Here is a 17,578-nt window from a genome sequence, read left to right as displayed (position 1 = left end):
GGGTCAGAGAGTGCATCATGGGACCTGCCCCAGGGTGGGTATACATCAGCCACAAGTACATTCAACTCGTGACGTCATACATTGAAATCAGGCGCATATTAAGTGCAGCAAGTTTAATTTTTTGCTGAATGATTGAAAGCTGTTGTAGAATTGATAGGACAGTGATCTTCTGTTGCCTGAAGCGGTCTTTAAATACATGAACATGGACATAATTTTAACTTAATTAACATAACTATCGAGTGTTCTTTATACATCATACATCTCTATTACACAGCAAGTTTTAAGGGCTGTATTAATCGTCGTTTTTAAAAACTTGTTAATCTCGCCCTCGCTATTATTACATACGATCATTTTATCTCATGCTTTATGTGAATTATGTGATGAGATACACAATTTAAATTTAACTAATTTAGCCTTGTCCTGTACGTGTCGGCATGGTTGTAGGTAGGATTGTATGACAGGGTTGTGGGTAGGATTGTATGACAGGGTTGTGGGTAGGATTGTAGGATAGGGTTGTGGGTAGGATTGTAGGATAGGGTTGTGGGTAGGATTGTATGACAGGGTTGTGGGTAGGATTGTATGTCGGCATGGTTGTGGGTAGGATTGTATGTCGGCATGGTTGTGGGTAGGATTGTATGACAGGGTTGTGGGTAGGATTGTATGACAGGGTTGAGCGAGCTACCTGCTTGTATTATGTGACGTGCTGCATCCAAAAGCGAGCCACCAGGACCCAGGCTAGTTGGTCATCATCTTTACTCAGTCATCTCGGAACATCGCGTCAAATTCTAGTGTCATATCTCGCTCCATCAGCCCCTGAATAATCCTTGTGGGTTGGCTAGAGGGTCCGATGTATGACCCTAGTGGGTTGGCTAGTGAGTCCGATGTATGACCCTAGTGGGTCCGATGTATGACCCTTATGGTTTAGCTTGGTGGTGGACTTCTAATTGTAAGAATCCCTTCTTTATATTAAGATGATTTATCCTTCTCTTTCTAGAATGTTATCTCTTTTTTATCACACATAAAACTGGTAGCAGAGAAAACAGAAAAAAATAGATATCTGTAGTTAAAAGATGGTACTTGACGTAATGAAATATGGCTCCACTCAGTAGTTCTATCGGGGTATCCCCAGGGCAGTTAGAGAGTTATGTCTACCCATGGAACCTGTAAAAACTCTACTACAACTACACGTAAAAAAGCAGGTGTACCAAGTGCATTCTAGAATATCAACATGGTATCGGGGGACATAATATGCCACCAAGAGATGAAGACAACACTAATTACACAATTAAACACCATACAATTCACAAAGGAAGTTTTCTAGTTCTTGCAATGTTCCAGGTCCCCTGGGATGGATGTTTTTATCTATGGGTGGGGAGGGCTATGTTTTGACCATTTGACAATATACATAGGTGTTTAAGGTACACAAGATTATAGGACAAAGCTGTTGAGGTCTTTAAATAAAACGATATTATGATTTTAATTGGTTTATTCAATCCGAATCATGGCAATGTTAGCGATTCGGATCAACTCTAATTATGTGTAGGATCCACTTTCACTTTCATCATGTTGCTTTCGCCAGTGTTTGCTTACACTATGAAGGTATAACTTAATCACGTGATTCAGAGATGTAGCAATACTCCAAACACGATAGTCAGAGAGGTAGCAATACTCTAAACACGAGAGTGAGAGAGCTAATAATAAATACGAGAGTGAGAGCTAGCAATACATATGAGAGTGAGAGAGCTAGCAATAAATACGAGAGTGAGAGAGCTAGCAATACATATGAGAGTGAGAGAGCTAGCAATAAATACGAGAGTGAGAGAGCTAGCAATACATTCGAGAGTGAGAGCTAGCAATAAATACGAGAGTGGGAGAGAGCTAGCAATAAATACGAGAGTCAGAGAGCTAGCAATAAATACGAGAGTGAGAGAGCTAGCAATAAATACGAGAGTGAGAGAGCTAGCAATAAATACGAGAGTCAGAGAGCTAGCAATAAATACGAGAGTCAGAGAGCTAGCAATAAATACGAGAGTCAGAGAGCTAGCAATAAATACGAGAGTGGGAGAGAGCTAATAATAAATACGAGAGTGAGAGCTAGCAATACATATGAGAGTGAGAGAGCTAGCAATAAATACGAGAGTGGGAGAGAGCTAATAATAAATACGAGAGTGAGAGCTAGCAATACATATGAGAGTGAGAGAGCTAGCAATAAATACGAGAGTGAGAGAGCTAGCAATAAATACGAGAGTGAGAGAGCTAGCAATAAATACGAGAGTGAGAGAGCTAGCAATAAATACGAGAGTGAGAGAGCTAGCAATACATACGAGAGTGAGAGAGCTAGCAATAAATACGAGAGTGAGAGAGCTAGCAATAAATACGAGAGTGAGAGAGCTAGCAATAAATACGAGAGTGAGAGCTAGCAATACATATGAGAGTGAGAGAGCTAGCAATAAATACGAGAGTGAGAGAGCTAGCAATAAATACGAGAGTGAGAGCTAGCAATACATATGAGAGTGAGAGAGCTAGCAATAAATACGAGAGTGAGAGAGCTAGCAATAAATACGAGAGTGAGAGAGCTAGCAATAAATACGAGAGTGAGAGAGCTAGCAATAAATACGAGAGTGAGAGAGCTAGCAATACATACGAGAGTGAGAGAGCTAGCAATAAATACGAGAGTGAGAGAGCTAGCAATAAATACGAGAGTGAGAGAGCTAGCAATAAATACGAGAGTCAGAGAGCTAGCAATAAATACGAGAGTGAGAGAGCTAGCAATAAATACGAGAGTGAGAGAGCTAGCAATAAATACGAGAGTGAGAGAGCTAGCAATACATACGAGAGTGAGAGAGCTAGCAATAAATACGAGAGTGAGAGAGCTAGCAATAAATACGAGAGTGAGAGAGCTAGCAATAAATACGAGAGTGAGAGAGCTAGCAATAAATACGAGAGTGAGAGAGCTAGCAATACATACGAGAGTGAGAGAGCTAGCAATAAATACGAGAGTGAGAGAGCTAGCAATAAATACGAGAGTGAGAGAGCTAGCAATAAATACGAGAGTGAGAGAGCTAGCAATAAATACGAGAGTGAGAGAGCTAGCAATAAATACGAGAGTGAGAGAGCTAGCAATAAATACGAGAGTGAGAGAGCTAGCAATAAATACGAGAGTGAGAGAGCTAGCAATAAATACGAGAGTGAGAGAGCTAGCAATAAATACGAGAGTGAGAGAGCTAGCAATAAATACGAGAGTGAGAGAGCTAGCAATAAATACGAGAGTGAGAGAGCTAGCAATACATACGAGAGTGAGAGAGCTAGCAATACATACGAGAGTGAGAGAGCTAGCAATAAATACGAGAGTGAGAGAGCTAGCAATAAATACGAGAGTGAGAGAGCTAGCAATAAATACGAGAGTGAGAGAGCTAGCAATAAATACGAGAGTGAGAGAGCTAGCAATAAATACGAGAGTGAGAGAGCTAGCAATAAATACGAGAGTGAGAGAGCTAGCAATAAATACGAGAGTGAGAGAGCTAGCAATACATACGAGAGTGAGAGAGCTAGCAATACATACGAGAGTGAGAGAGCTAGCAATAAATACGAGAGTGAGAGAGCTAGCAATAAATACGAGAGTGAGAGAGCTAGCAATAAATACGAGAGTGAGAGAGCTAGCAATAAATACGAGAGTGAGAGAGCTAGCAATAAATACGAGAGTGAGAGAGAGCTAGCAATAAATACGAGAGAGAGAGAGAGCTAGCAATAAATACGAGAGTGAGAGAGAGAGAGAGAGAGCTAGCAATAAATACGAGAGTGAGAGCTAGCAATAAATACGAGAGTAAGAGCTAGCAATAAATACGAGAGTGAGAGAGCTAGCAATAAATACGAGAGTGAGAGAGAGCTAGCAATAAATACGAGAGTGAGAGAGAGCTAGCAATAAATACGAGAGTGAGAGAGAGCTAGCAATAAATACGAGAATGAGAGAGCTAGCAATAAATACGAGAATGAGAGAGCTAGCAATAAATGCGAGAGCTAGCGATACTCTAAGAGTCTACAAAACCTAACGCTCGACTAATATCTATTAAAATGGCGTCCTTCCCTCGATGGTCCCCGCCCATCTCCCCCCCCCCCCTCCCCAGCCGTCCATCACGACCAACAAGCCTCACCCCTGCCACCCCTGCCACCCTTGTATCAACCTAATAAGTAAAGATCTATCTTCGAGTCTGGTTTATTGCTTGTGTTGGAGACAAACAGCTCAATCTACCCCCGTCCAAGTGGGCAGTGCTAGTGTGGTCCAGCCCCCATTCTTCATCCAGGACTTGCACTAATTGAATAATCTTGCCGGCCTCCAACTGATTTATATCGAGTGGCGTGATTTACTGCGTGATTACTGGCGTGTTGGATGTGTAGTTGACGTCACACATATGTTGATGTGTGTAGTTGACGTCACACATGTGTTGGTGTGTGTAGTTGACGTCACACATGTGTTGGTGTGTGTAGTTGACGTCACACATGAGTTGGTGTGTGTAGTTGACGTCACACATGTGTTGGTGTATGTAGTTGACGTCACATATGTGTTGGTGTATGTAGTTGACGTCACACATGTGTTGGTGTGTGTAGTTGACGTCACACATGTGTAGGGTCTGTGTTGAACACGTCAAACATCAATGTATATAGTGTGTTGTACAAATAATTACGTACTATCTTTGCAAGCACTAATGTTGATGTGTAAAGAATGTTTGGTCAATTCAATGTGGCGGAGAGTGAGATGTTTGTTAACATCCAAATACATAGCTAGGGTAACAGAAAGCTTCAACTGATGTGAAGTATGGTCTGTGTCTTGACTGACAGAAACACACTACAGCTGGACAAAATCATTTTAATTGTCTATATGTACGCTGAAACAAATGTCTCATCTTGAGATGCTGGCTAACCCTAACACACCAACGACACAGCAAATAAAAACCCTAACACACCAACGACACAGCAAATAAAAACCCTAACACACCAACGACACAGCAAATAAAAACCCTAACACACCAACGACACAGCAAATAAAAACCCTAACACACCAACGACACAGCAAATGAAAACCCTAACACACCAAAACGCAGCTAGTGACTAACCCTAACACCCAACGACACAGCAAATAAAAACCCTAGCACAAATTAGGGCATTAAATAACTCAAGCTGTGGTGAGGTATTGTCTGGGTCATGACTGACAAGTTTGACAAGTACTGACCCCCATCTATATGTGTGGTCAGCTGACATATGGACGTGCGTGTGGGTGGTGGGTGGTAGGGGAGCCTCCACCCAGCCAACACATGACTCCACCAAGCCAACCCATGACTCCTCCCGGCCAACCCATGACTCCACCCAGCCAACCCATGACTCCATGACTCCACCCAGCCAACCCATGACTCTACCCAGCCAACCAATGACTCCACCCAGCCAACCCATGATTCCACCCAGCCAACCAATGACTCCATGACTCCACCCAGTCACATTGACAACCGGCACCACATCGAGTATCCGATTTTTAAAGCTCCCCCCCCCCAATTCTTCAAACCTCGCTCCCAATGTCCCTCCCCCTAGGTATCAGAACACCAGTCAGATCCCTACTGCCCCAGGCTGTGTTGTCTTGTGTAGATCCCCCCCCCCCCCTCATACATCCCCCCACCTGCATTCTGTTGATTAATTCAGACATCCATCCTCACAGTTAATTGTTGAAGTTTGAATTTAATACGCTCCTTTCATCCATTTCAAAAATCCCATTCACATGAGCTGGATAATTAACGATCTGCCAGTTTCTTTCTTTCTTGTCTTCTCCTTTCTTAAAATTATTTAACTGGCTCGGGTTTTTAAAATCAAGGTTATAATTCCGAGGTATTTTGTATTGATAATCCAAAACCATCTAGCGTGTATTTGAACATGCATATTTTAAGAACGAAGTGAACAAAACTAAGTTAGCGTAGATGTAGACCAGTGGTTCTTAACCTTTTTGTAGACTCTGAACCCCACGCGTTTCATAAGCTCATACACTGAACCCCCTTAAACTTGTTCTATTGCCGCATTGACAAAATCCGATCGTGAATCATAAATTATGAGTTGGGTGTGTGTCTTGACCTGCGCCTAATCCCTGGAACCAACTTATCAAACCCCTGGGATCAAACCCAGGTTAAGAATCACTGATGTAGAAATTGATGTAGACACTGATGTAGACACTGATGTAGAAATTGATGTAGACATTAATGTAGACACTGATGTAGACACTGATGTAGACACTGATGTAGACACTGATGTAGACATTGATGTAGACATTGATGTAGACACTGATGTAGACACTGATGTAGACACTGATGTAGACACTGATGTAGACACTGATGTAGACATTGATGTAGACACTGATGTAGACACTGATGTAGAAATTCATGTAGACATTAATGTAGACACTGATGTAGACACTGATGTAGACACTGATATAGACACTGATGTAGACACTGATGTAGACATTGATGTAGACACTGATGTAGACACTGATGTAGACATTAATGTAGACACTGATGTAGACACTGATGAAGAAATTGATGTAGACATTAATGTAGACACTGATGTAGAAATTGATGTAGACATTAATGTAGACACTGATGTAGACACTGATGTAGAAACTGATGTAGACATTGATGTAGACACTGAAGTAGACACTGATGTAGAAATTGATGTAGACATTAATGTAGACACTGATGTAGACACTGATGTAGAAATTGATGTAGACATTAATGTAGACACTGATGTAGAAATTGATGTAGACATTAATGTAGACACTGATGTAGACACTGATGTAGAAACTGATGTAGACATTAATGTAGACGTTGATGTAGACACTGATGTAGACACTGATGTAGAAATTGATGTAGACATTAATGTAGACGTTGATGTAGACACTGGTGTAGACACTGCTGTAAACTTTCTAAACTGAACAACTTGTCTTACAATCTGGTCAATTAGCCAGTGTTTTTAACCAAATGCCCCCAACCTATGTCGCGCCATGTGTTTTTAACCAAATGCCTCCAACCTCTGCCATGTGTTTTTAACCAAATGCCTACTACATCTGCCTTGTTGTGTGTTTTTAACCAAATGCCTCCTACCTCTGCCGTGTTGTGTGTTTTTAACCAAATGCCTCCAACTTCTGCCTCGCCATGTGTTTTTAACCAAATGCCTCCAACCTCTGCCTTACCATGTGTTTTTAACCAAATGCCTCCAACCTCTCTGCCTTGTTGTGTGTTTTTAACCAAATGCCTCCAACCTCTCTGCCTTGTTGTGTGTTTTTAACCAAATGCCTCCAACTTCTCTGCCTTGTTGTGTGTTTTTAACCAAATGCCTCCAACCTCTGCCATGTGTTTTTAACCAAATGCCTACTACATCTGCCATGTGTTTTTAACCAAATGCCTACTACATCTGCCTTGTTGTGTGTTTTTAACCAAATGCCTCCAACCTCTGCCTTATTGTGTGTTTTTAACCAAATGCCTCCAACCTCTGCCATGTGTTTTTAACCAAATGCCTCCACCCTCTGCCTCGCCAGGTGGTCTGTTTGGTGAGGGGGACGAGCACGCCAGCATAGAGAACGCCTTCAGGTTCGCTGTCTACAGGATCAACCATGACCGTCAGCTGCTAGCCAACACCAAGCTGACCTACGACATTCAGAGCCTCTCGGTCACCGACGGCTTCGGCTCGGCCAAGAAAGGTGGGTCATGGTGCATGGGTCAAGTTACGGGTCATATTGCATGGGTCACGGTGTGGGTCATGTTGGGACGTCATGGGTCAAGGTGTGGGTCATGTTGGGACGTCATGGGTCAAGGTGTGGGTCATGTTGGGACGTCATGGGTCAAGGTGTGGGTCATGTTACATGGGTCAAGGTGTGGGTCATGTTGGGACGTCATGGGTCAAGGTGTGGGTCATGTTACATGGGTCAAGGTGTGGGTCATGTTGGGACGTCATGGGTCAAGGTGTGGGTCATGTTACATGGGTCAAGGTGTGGGTCATGTTACATGGGTCAAGGTGTGGGTCATGTTACATGGGTCAAGGTGTGGGTCATGTTACATGGGTCAAGGTGTGGGTCATGTTACATGGGTCAAGGTGTGGGTCATGTTACGTGGGTCAAGGTGTGGGTCATGTTACATGGGTCAAGGTGTGGGTCATGTTACATGGGTCAAGGTGTGGGTCATGTTACATGGGTCAAGGTGTGGGTCATGTTACATGGGTCAAGGTTTGGGTCATGTTACATGGGTCAAGGTGTGGGTCATGTTACATGGATCAAGGTGTGGGTCATGTTGCATGGGTCAAGGTGTGGGTCATGTTACATGGGTCAAGGTGTGGGTCATGTTGGGACGTCATGGGTCAAGGTGTGGGTCATGTTGGATGGGTCAAGGTGTGGGTCATGTTACATGGGTCAAGGTGTGGGTCATGTTACATGGGTCAAGGTGTGGGTCATGTTGGGACGTCATGGGTCAAGGTGTGGGTCATGTTACATGGGTCAAGGTGTGGGTCATGTTACATGGGTCAAGGTGTGGGTCATGTTGGATGGGTCAAGGTGTGGGTCATGTTACATGGGTCAAGGTGTGGGTCATGTTGGATGGGTCATGGTGTGGGTCATGTTACATGGGTCAAGGTGTGGGTCATGTTGGGACGTCATGGGTCAAGGTGTGGGTCATGTTACATGGGTCAAGGTGTGGGTCATGTTACATGGGTCAAGGTGTGGGTCATGTTACATGGGTCAAGGTGTGGGTCATGTTACATGGGTCAAGGTGTGGATCATGTTACATGGGTCAAGGTGTGGGTCATGTTACATGGGTCAAGGTGTGGGTCATGTTACATGGGTCAAGGTGTGGGTCATGTTACATGGGTCAAGGTGTGGGTCATGTTGGATGGGTCAAGGTGTGGGTCATGTTGGATGGGTCAAGGTGTGGGTCATGTTACATGGGTCAAGGTGTGGGTCATGTTACATGGGTCAAGGTGTGGGTCATGTTACATGGGTCAAGGTGTGGGTCATGTTACATGGGTCAAGGTGTGGGTCATGTTACATGGGTCAAGGTGTGGGTCATGTTACATGGGTCAAGGTGTGGGTCATGTTACATGGGTCAAGGTGTGGGTCATGTTACATGGGTCAAGGTGTGGGTCATGTTGGGACGTCATGGGTCAAGGTGTGGGTCATGTTACATGAGTCAAGGTGTGGGTCATGTTACATGGGTCAAGGTGTGGGTCATGTTACATGGGTCAAGGTGTGGGTCATGTTACATGGGTCAAGGTGTGGGTCATGTTACATGGGTCAAGGTGTGGGTCATGTTACATGGGTCAAGGTGTGGGTCATGTTGGGACGTCATGGGTCAAGGTGTGGGTCATGTTACATGGGTCAAGGTGTGGGTCATGTTACATGGGTCAAGGTGTGGGTCATGTTACATGGGTCAAGGTGTGGGTCATGTTACATGGGTCAAGGTGTGGGTCATGTTACATGGGTCAAGGTGTGGGTCATGTTACATGGGTCAAGGTGTGGGTCATGTTACATGGGTCAAGGTGTGGGTCATGTTGGATGGGTCAAGGTGTGGGTCATGTTACATGGGTGAAGGTGTGGGTCATGTTACATGGGTCAAGGTGTGGGTCATGTTACATGGGTCAAGGTGTGGGTCATGTTACATGGGTCAAGGTGTGGGTCATGTTACATGGGTCAAGGTGTGGGTCATGTTACATGGGTCAAGGTGTGGGTCATGTTACATGGGTCAAGGTGTGGGTCATGTTACATGGGTCAAGGTGTGGGTCATGTTACATGGGTCAAGGTGTGGGTCACGTTGCATGGGTCAAGGTGTGGGTCATGTTACATGGGTCAAGGTGTGGGTCATGTTACATGGGTCAAGGTGTGGGTCATGTTGCATGGGTCAAGGTGTGGGTCATGTTACATGGGTCAAGGTGTGGGTCATGTTACATGGGTCAAGGTGTGGGTCATGTTACATGGGTCAAGGTGTGGGTCATGTTGGGACGTCATGGGTCAAGGTGTGGGTCATGTTACATGGGTCAAGGTGTGGGTCATGTTGCATGGGTCAAGGTGTGGGTCATGTTACATGGGTCAAGGTGTGGGTCATGTTACATGGGTCAAGGTGTGGGTCATGTTGGGACGTCATGGGTCAAGGTGTGGGTCATGTTACATGGGTCAAGGTGAGGGTCATGTTACATGGGTCAAGGTGTGGGTCATGTTACATGGGTCAAGGTGTGGGTCATGTTACATGGGTCAAGGTGTGGGTCATGTTACATGGGTCAAGGTGTGGGTCATGTTACATGGGTCAAGGTGTGGGTCATGTTACATGGGTCAAGGTGTGGGTCATGTTACATGGGTCAAGGTGTGGGTCATGTTACATGGGTCAAGGTGTGGGTCATGTTACATGGGTCAAGGTGTGGGTCATGTTACATGGGTCAAGGTGTGGGTCATGTTGGATGGGTCAAGGTGTGGGTCATGTTACATGGGTCAAGGTGTGGGTCATGTTACATGGGTCAAGGTGTGGGTCATGTTGGATGGGTCAAGGTGTGGGTCATGTTACATGGGTCAAGGTGTGGGTCATGTTACATGGGTCAAGGTGTGGGTCATGTTACATGGGTCAAGGTGTGGGTCATGTTGGATGGGTCAAGGTGTGGGTCATGTTACATGGGTCAAGGTGTGGGTCATGTTGGATGGTCAAGGTGTGGGTCATGTTACATGGGTCAAGGTGTGGGTCATGTTACATGGGTCAAGGTGTGGGTCATGTTGCATGGGTCAAGGTGTGGGTCATGTTACATGGGTCAAGGTGTGGGTCATGTTGGGACGTCATGGGTCAAGGTGTGGGTCATGTTACATGGGTCAAGGTGTGGGTCATGTTACATGGGTCAAGGTGTGGGTCATGTTACATGGGTCAAGGTGTGGGTCATGTTACATGGGTCAAGGTGTGGGTCATGTTACATGGGTCAAGGTGTGGGTCATGTTACATGGGTCAAGGTGTGGGTCACGTTGCATGGGTCAAGGTGTGGGTCATGTTACATGGGTCAAGGTGTGGGTCATGTTACATGGGTCAAGGTGTGGGTCATGTTTCATGGGTCAAGGTGTGGGTCATGTTACATGGGTCAAGGTGTGGGTCATGTTACATGGGTCAAGGTGTGGGTCATGTTACATGGGTCAAGGTGTGGGTCATGTTACATGGGTCAAGGTGTGGGTCATGTTACATGGGTCACGGTGTGGGTCATGTTACATGGGTAAAGGTGTGGGTCATGTTACATGGGTCACGGTGTGGGTCATGTTGGGACGTCATGGGTCAAGGTGTGGGTCATGTTGGGACGTCATGGGTCAAGGTGTGGGTCATGTTACATGGGTCAAGGTGTGGGTCATGTTACATGGGTCAAGGTGTGGGTCATGTTACATGGGTCACGGTGTGGGTCATGTTGGGACGTCATGGGTCAAGGTGTGGGTCATGTTGGGACGTCATGGGTCAAGGTGTGGGTCATGTTACATGGGTCAAGGTGTGGGTCATGTTACATGGGTCAAGGTGTGGGTCATGTTGGATGGGTCAAGGTGTGGGTCATGTTACTTGGGTCAAGGTGTGGGTCATGTTACATGGGTCAAGGTGTGGGTCATGTTACATGGGTCAAGGTGTGGGTCATGTTACATGGGTCACGGTGTGGGTCATGTTGGGACGTCATGGGTCAAGGTGTGGGTCATGTTGGATGGGTCAAGGTGTGGGTCATGTTACATGGGTCAAGGTGTGGGTCATGTTACATGGGTCAAGGTGTGGGTCATGTTACATGGGTCACGGTGTGGGTCATGTTACATGGGTCAAGGTGTGGGTCATGTTACATGGGTCAAGGTGTGGGTCATGTTACATGGGTCACGGTGTGGGTCATGTTGGGACGTCATGGGTCAAGGTGTGGGTCATGTTGGATGGGTCAAGGTGTGGGTCATGTTACATGGGTCAAGGTGTGGGTCATGTTACATGGGTCACGGTGTGGGTCATGTTACATGGGTCAAGGTGTGGGTCATGTTACATGGGTCAAGGTGTGGGTCATGTTACATGGGTCAAGGTGTGGGTCATGTTACATGGGTCAAGGTGTGGGTCATGTTACATGGGTCAAGGTGTGGGTCATGTTACATGGGTCAAGGTGTGGGTCATGTTGCATGGGTCAAGGTGTGGGTCATGTTACATGGGTCAAGGTGTGGGTCATGTTGGGACGTCATGGGTCAAGGTGTGGGTCATGTTGGGACGTCATGGGTCAAGGTGTGGGTCATGTTACATGGGTCAAGGTGTGGGTCATGTTACATGGGTCAAGGTGTGGGTCATGTTGGATGGGTCAAGGTGTGGGTCATGTTACATGGGTCAAGGTGTGGGTCATGTTGGATGGGTCAAGGTGTGGGTCATGTTACATGGGTCAAGGTGTGGGTCATGTTACATGGGTCAAGGTGTGGGTCATGTTACATGGGTCAAGGTGTGGGTCATGTTACATGGGTCAAGGTGTGGGTCATGTTGGATGGGTCAAGGTGTGGGTCTTGTTACATGGGTCAAGGTGTGGGTCATGTTACATGGGTCAAGGTTTGGGTCATGTTACATGGGTCAAGGTGTGGGTCATGTTACATGGGTCAAGGTGTGGGTCATGTTACATGGGTCAAGGTGTGGGTCATGTTACATGGGTCAAGGTGTGGGTCATGTTGGATGGGTCAAGGTGTGGGTCTTGTTACATGGGTCAAGGTGTGGGTCATGTTACATGGGTCAAGGTTTGGGTCATGTTACATGGGTCAAGGTGTGGGTCATGTTGGATGGGTCAAGGTGTGGGTCATGTTACATGGGTCAAGGTGTGGGTCATGTTACATGGGTCAAGGTGTGGGTCATGTTGGATGGGTCAAGGTGTGGGTCATGTTACATGGGTCAAGGTGTGGGTCATGTTGGATGGGTCAAGGTGTGGGTCATGTTACATGGGTCAAGGTGTGGGTCATGTTACATGGGTCAAGGTGTGGGTCATGTTGGATGGGTCAAGGTGTGGGTCATGTTACATGGGTCAAGGTGTGGGTCATGTTACATGGGTCAAGGTGTGGGTCATGTTACATGGGTCAAGGTGTGGGTCATGTTACATGGGTCAAGGTGTGGGTCACGTTACATGGGTCAAGGTGTGGGTCATGTTACATGGGTCAAGGTGTGGGTCATGTTGGATGGGTCAAGGTGTGGGTCATGTTACATGGGTCAAGGTGTGGGTCATGTTACATGGGTCAAGGTGTGGGTCATGTTACATGGGTCAAGGTGTGGGTCATGTTGCATGGGTCAAGGTGTGGGTCATGTTACATGGGTCAAGGTGTGGGTCATGTTACATGGGTCAAGGTGTGGGTCATGTTGGATGGGTCAAGGTGTGGGTCATGTTACATGGGTCAAGGTGTGGGTCATGTTACATGGGTCAAGGTGTGGGTCATGTTGGGACGTCATGGGTCAAGGTGTGGGTCATGTTACATGGGTCAAGGTGTGGGTCATGTTACATGGGTCAAGGTGTGGGTCATGTTACATGGGTCAAGGTGTGGGTCATGTTGGATGGGTCAAGGTGTGGATCATGTTACATAGGTCAAGGTGTGGGTCATGTTACATGGGTCAAGGTGTGGGTCATGTTGGGACGTCATGGGTCAAGGTGTGGGTCATGTTACATGGGTCAAGGTGTGGGTCATGTTGGGACGTCATGGGTCAAGGTGTGGGTCATGTTACATGGGTCAAGGTGTGGGTCATGTTGGATGGGTCAAGGTGTGGGTCATGTTACATGGGTCAAGGTGTGGGTCATGTTACATGGGTCAAGGTGTGGGTCATGTTGCATGGGTCAAGGTGTGGGTCATGTTACATGGGTCAAGGTTTGGGTCATGTTACATGGGTCAAGGTGTGGGTCATGTTACATGGGTCAAGGTGTGGGTCATGTTACATGGGTCAAGGTGTGGGTCATGTTACATGGGTCAAGGTGTGGGTCATGTTGGGACGTCATGGGTCAAGGTGTGGGTCATGTTACATGGGTCAAGGTGTGGGTCATGTTACATGGGTCAAGGTGTGGGTCATGTTACATGGGTCAAGGTGTGGGTCATGTTACATGGGTCAAGGTGTGGGTCATGTTGCATGGGTCAAGGTGTGGGTCATGTTACATGGGTCAAGGTGTGGGTCATGTTACATGGGTCAAGGTGTGGGTCATGTTACATGGGTCAAGGTGTGGGTCATGTTACATGGGTCAAGGTGTGGGTCATGTTACATGGGTCAAGGTGTGGGTCATGTTACATGGGTCAAGGTGTGGGTCATGTTGCATGGGTCAAGGTGTGGGTCATGTTACATGGGTCAAGGTGTGGGTCATGTTACATGGGTCAAGGTGTGGGTCATGTTACATGGGTCAAGGTGTGGGTCATGTTACATGGGTCAAGGTGTGGGTCATGTTACATGGGTCAAGGTGTGGGTCATGTTACATGGGTCAAGGTGTGGGTCATGTTACATGGGTCAAGGTGTGGGTCATGTTACATGGGTCAAGGTGTGGGTCATGTTACATGGGTCAAGGTGTGGGTCATGTTACATGGGTCAAGGTGTGGGTCATGTTACATGGGTCAAGGTGTGGGTCATGTTACATGGGTCAAGGTGTGGGTCATGTTGGGACGTCATGGGTCAAGGTGTGGGTCATGTTGGGACGTCATGGGTCAAGGTGTGGGTCATGTTACATGGGTCAAGGTGTGGGTCATGTTGGGACGTCATGGGTCACGGTGTGGGTCATGTTGGGACGTCATGGGTCAAGGTGTGGGTCATGTTACATGGGTCAAGGTGTGGGTCAAGTTGGGACGTCATGGGTCACGGTGTGGGTCATGTTGGGACGTCATGGGTCAAGGTACTGGTCATTGTGACAACAAGGCAGGGGTCAGTGTGGCGTCAAGCGTGGTCATGACACGGGTCATTATGGTGTCAAGCATGGGTCATGACACGGGTCATTGTGGTGTCTATTATCGGTCATGACACGGGTCATTGTGGTGTCTAGTATGGGTAATGACACGGGACTGTTAGTGAAATACATAGTATGGCTTCCTCGGCTTAGCCACTGAACACAGGCGGAATTGTGTGTTAAGGAGGGGGGGGGGGGGGGGGTGAACAGTGTTTCTTCCAGACTTTTTTCTCCGGGGGGGCACTTGAAATCTTCGGGGGGGCGGTAAACTTTCTTCGGGGGGGGCGGACACTGTTAAAAGTATATATTTTCTATATAAATTATATAAATTTCATTTCGTTCGGGGGGGCGGTAAAAAATTTTCGGGGGGGCTTCGCCCCCCCGAAGAGATGCCTGGAAGAAACTCTGGGGGTGAACCCTTGTCCATAAAAACACAGACCACTTAAGGTGTCAGTCCGTTGATTGGTGACGACTGGACGCTCCCTGGCGTGATTCATCCCTGGGGTCACGTGTCACGTCCTAATTAGTTCAGCTGACGTTATGACCCTCGTCACGTGTCTGCTATCTGGTGTGGACACGTCATCATGTTGAGCACTAACCGCTCGTGTTGTCCTGTGCTGGACTAACCCGCGCAAATATTGTGACAGTCAAACCAACTCACGGGGTATTTAATCGTCCGCTTAGTCGGGATATCGAGTTCCATTTAAGATCCGCAATCATGTTTTGTCTGTTGAAACATGAGATCAATATCCCGCGCCGTATAGACTAATATATTGAGTTGATGGGGGAACGCCTACGTCAAGCTGTAATACAATGCTGACGTGAAATCCCGCCAAGACTAGCGAGTTGACTGGGGTAAGGAGAGTTTACGAAGGTCTTTGAATCGCCTAGGGGGAAGCAATACCCTTGAAATGTGAATGGTTTTTATTCCACCGCATGACTTACTTTCAGGGGAGATAACCTGGGGTAATTCAACTAAAGGGAGCTAATCCTTGAGTACGGGCGATAATTTGTGGAAACGAAGAAAATTATCTCCCATTTCCATTGTTGTGAAGTGTCGTTTAGTTCTATGGGTGTGGGTAACTAGGTTATTTCAAGGGGGGGGGGGGGCTACGTGTTTAGGGTCAGCAACACGGAGGTCGGTGCTCGAGATTTGCAAGTCTGGCATCCAGAACCTTCTACCACGGCCGCTCTAGACTCACGATGACCACTCGACTGCAATCTCCCAGTACGTGTTGGCTGGATGTAGTATAGAAATGATTTGAACAAGTTCATTTTTACTCAGTTTTAAAATAAAGTGTATAGGGATCTCCTGTCTGATGAAGACTTGTTGCTGGAGCCCCCTCGTACAGCTTGCTAGTCTGTCATGATGTGCTACACTACACGGCATGATGTGCTACACTACACGACTGTCATGATGTGCTACACTACACGCCTGTCATGATGTGCTACACTACACGACAATCTCACAAGCTGGTATCATCAATGTGATCGTGCAGTTACTTCAAGATAAAAAAATTTGTTCCTACTGACCCTATCTTGATGGGGAACACCAGGGAGGGGGGGAGGTGGACGATGCTTGAAACCATCTTTATATTTTTATTTAGTGAGAGTGGGTGGTCGCTCCAATCGCACCAAACTCGCGGGTGGAATTTTAAACTGTTGAAGTCGAGTGCATAAACTATACGGCACTGTTCGGTTGATGAAATTTTCCAAACATGCGGGTGGAATTTTAAACTAAAAGTCGAGTGTATAAACCAGACGGTACAGTTTGGTCGATCAAATCTTTAAAAATTGCGGGTGGAATTTTAAACTGTTGAAGTCGAGTGCATAAACTATACGGTACTGTTCGGTTGATGAAATTTTCCAAACTTGCGGATGGAATTTTAAACTGTTGGAATCGATTATGTAAAGACCTTGGAACACTTGAGTGTGATTGCTACAATATGTTTTGTTGTTTCGAATTTTTCCTTTGAAACAAAGGTCAAGGTCACTTTATTTAGTGTTCGTGAAGTGATCCTGCCACAGCTATCCAAGGTAGATAACTCCAGCCCTATAATTGAATGGTGAGCTTTGTAGTAACATAACCTTCATGTCATGTTGACCTTTTTGTGTCGGATTAAATACATATTTTTACATCGTTTTACTTTTTTTCGGGGTTAAAAAATAATATTGTACTTTAATGTTTGCAAACAACTTTTGTTTTCAAAGAAACAATTAGCTGCCAATCTGTTTTTCATTTTCAATCTCATACTTATATTGTTATCTATCTTAATGTGTAATCAGACTTACCAGTGATCCATTTATGTCACTTAGTGTGTAATCTGACTGACCAGTGACACGTAAGTCTCCCACAGTGTGTAGCCAGACTGACCTTGACCCATTTATCTCCCTCAATGTGTAGCCAGACTGACCTTTGACACGTCTGTCTCACACAGTGTGTAGCCAGACTGACCTTTGACCCATGTACCTCCCTCAGTGTGTAGCCAGATTGACCATGACCCATTTATTCCCCCCAGTGTGTAGCCAGACTGACCTTGACCCATTTATCTCCCTCAATGTGTAGCCAGACTGACCTTTGACACGTCTGTCTCACACAGTGTGTAGCCAGACTGACCTTTGACCCATGTACCTCCCTCAGTGTGTA

At 46.3% G+C, this 17,578-nt stretch overlaps 1 protein-coding gene across 1 annotated transcript in view; it reads left to right on the top strand.

The window, feature by feature from the left end:
* The window catches only part of LOC131939600 (glutamate receptor ionotropic, kainate 2), a 213,487-nt gene that overhangs the window by 102,510 nt on the left and 93,399 nt on the right, over positions 1–17,578 (top strand). Inside the window, exon 2 of the mRNA XM_059298006.1 lies at positions 7,568–7,729. Coding sequence (XP_059153989.1) covers positions 7,568–7,729 — 162 coding nt within the window. The remainder of the gene's footprint in view (positions 1–7,567; positions 7,730–17,578) is intronic.

This window comes from Physella acuta, unplaced genomic scaffold (genome assembly GCF_028476545.2).
Source record: "Physella acuta isolate Inbredline_101_S28 unplaced genomic scaffold, ASM2847654v3 ptg000284l, whole genome shotgun sequence".
Taxonomy (NCBI): domain Eukaryota; kingdom Metazoa; phylum Mollusca; class Gastropoda; family Physidae; genus Physella; species Physella acuta.
Note: the sequence above shows the minus strand (reverse complement) of the source record. Positions and strands in the feature narration are given on the sequence as shown.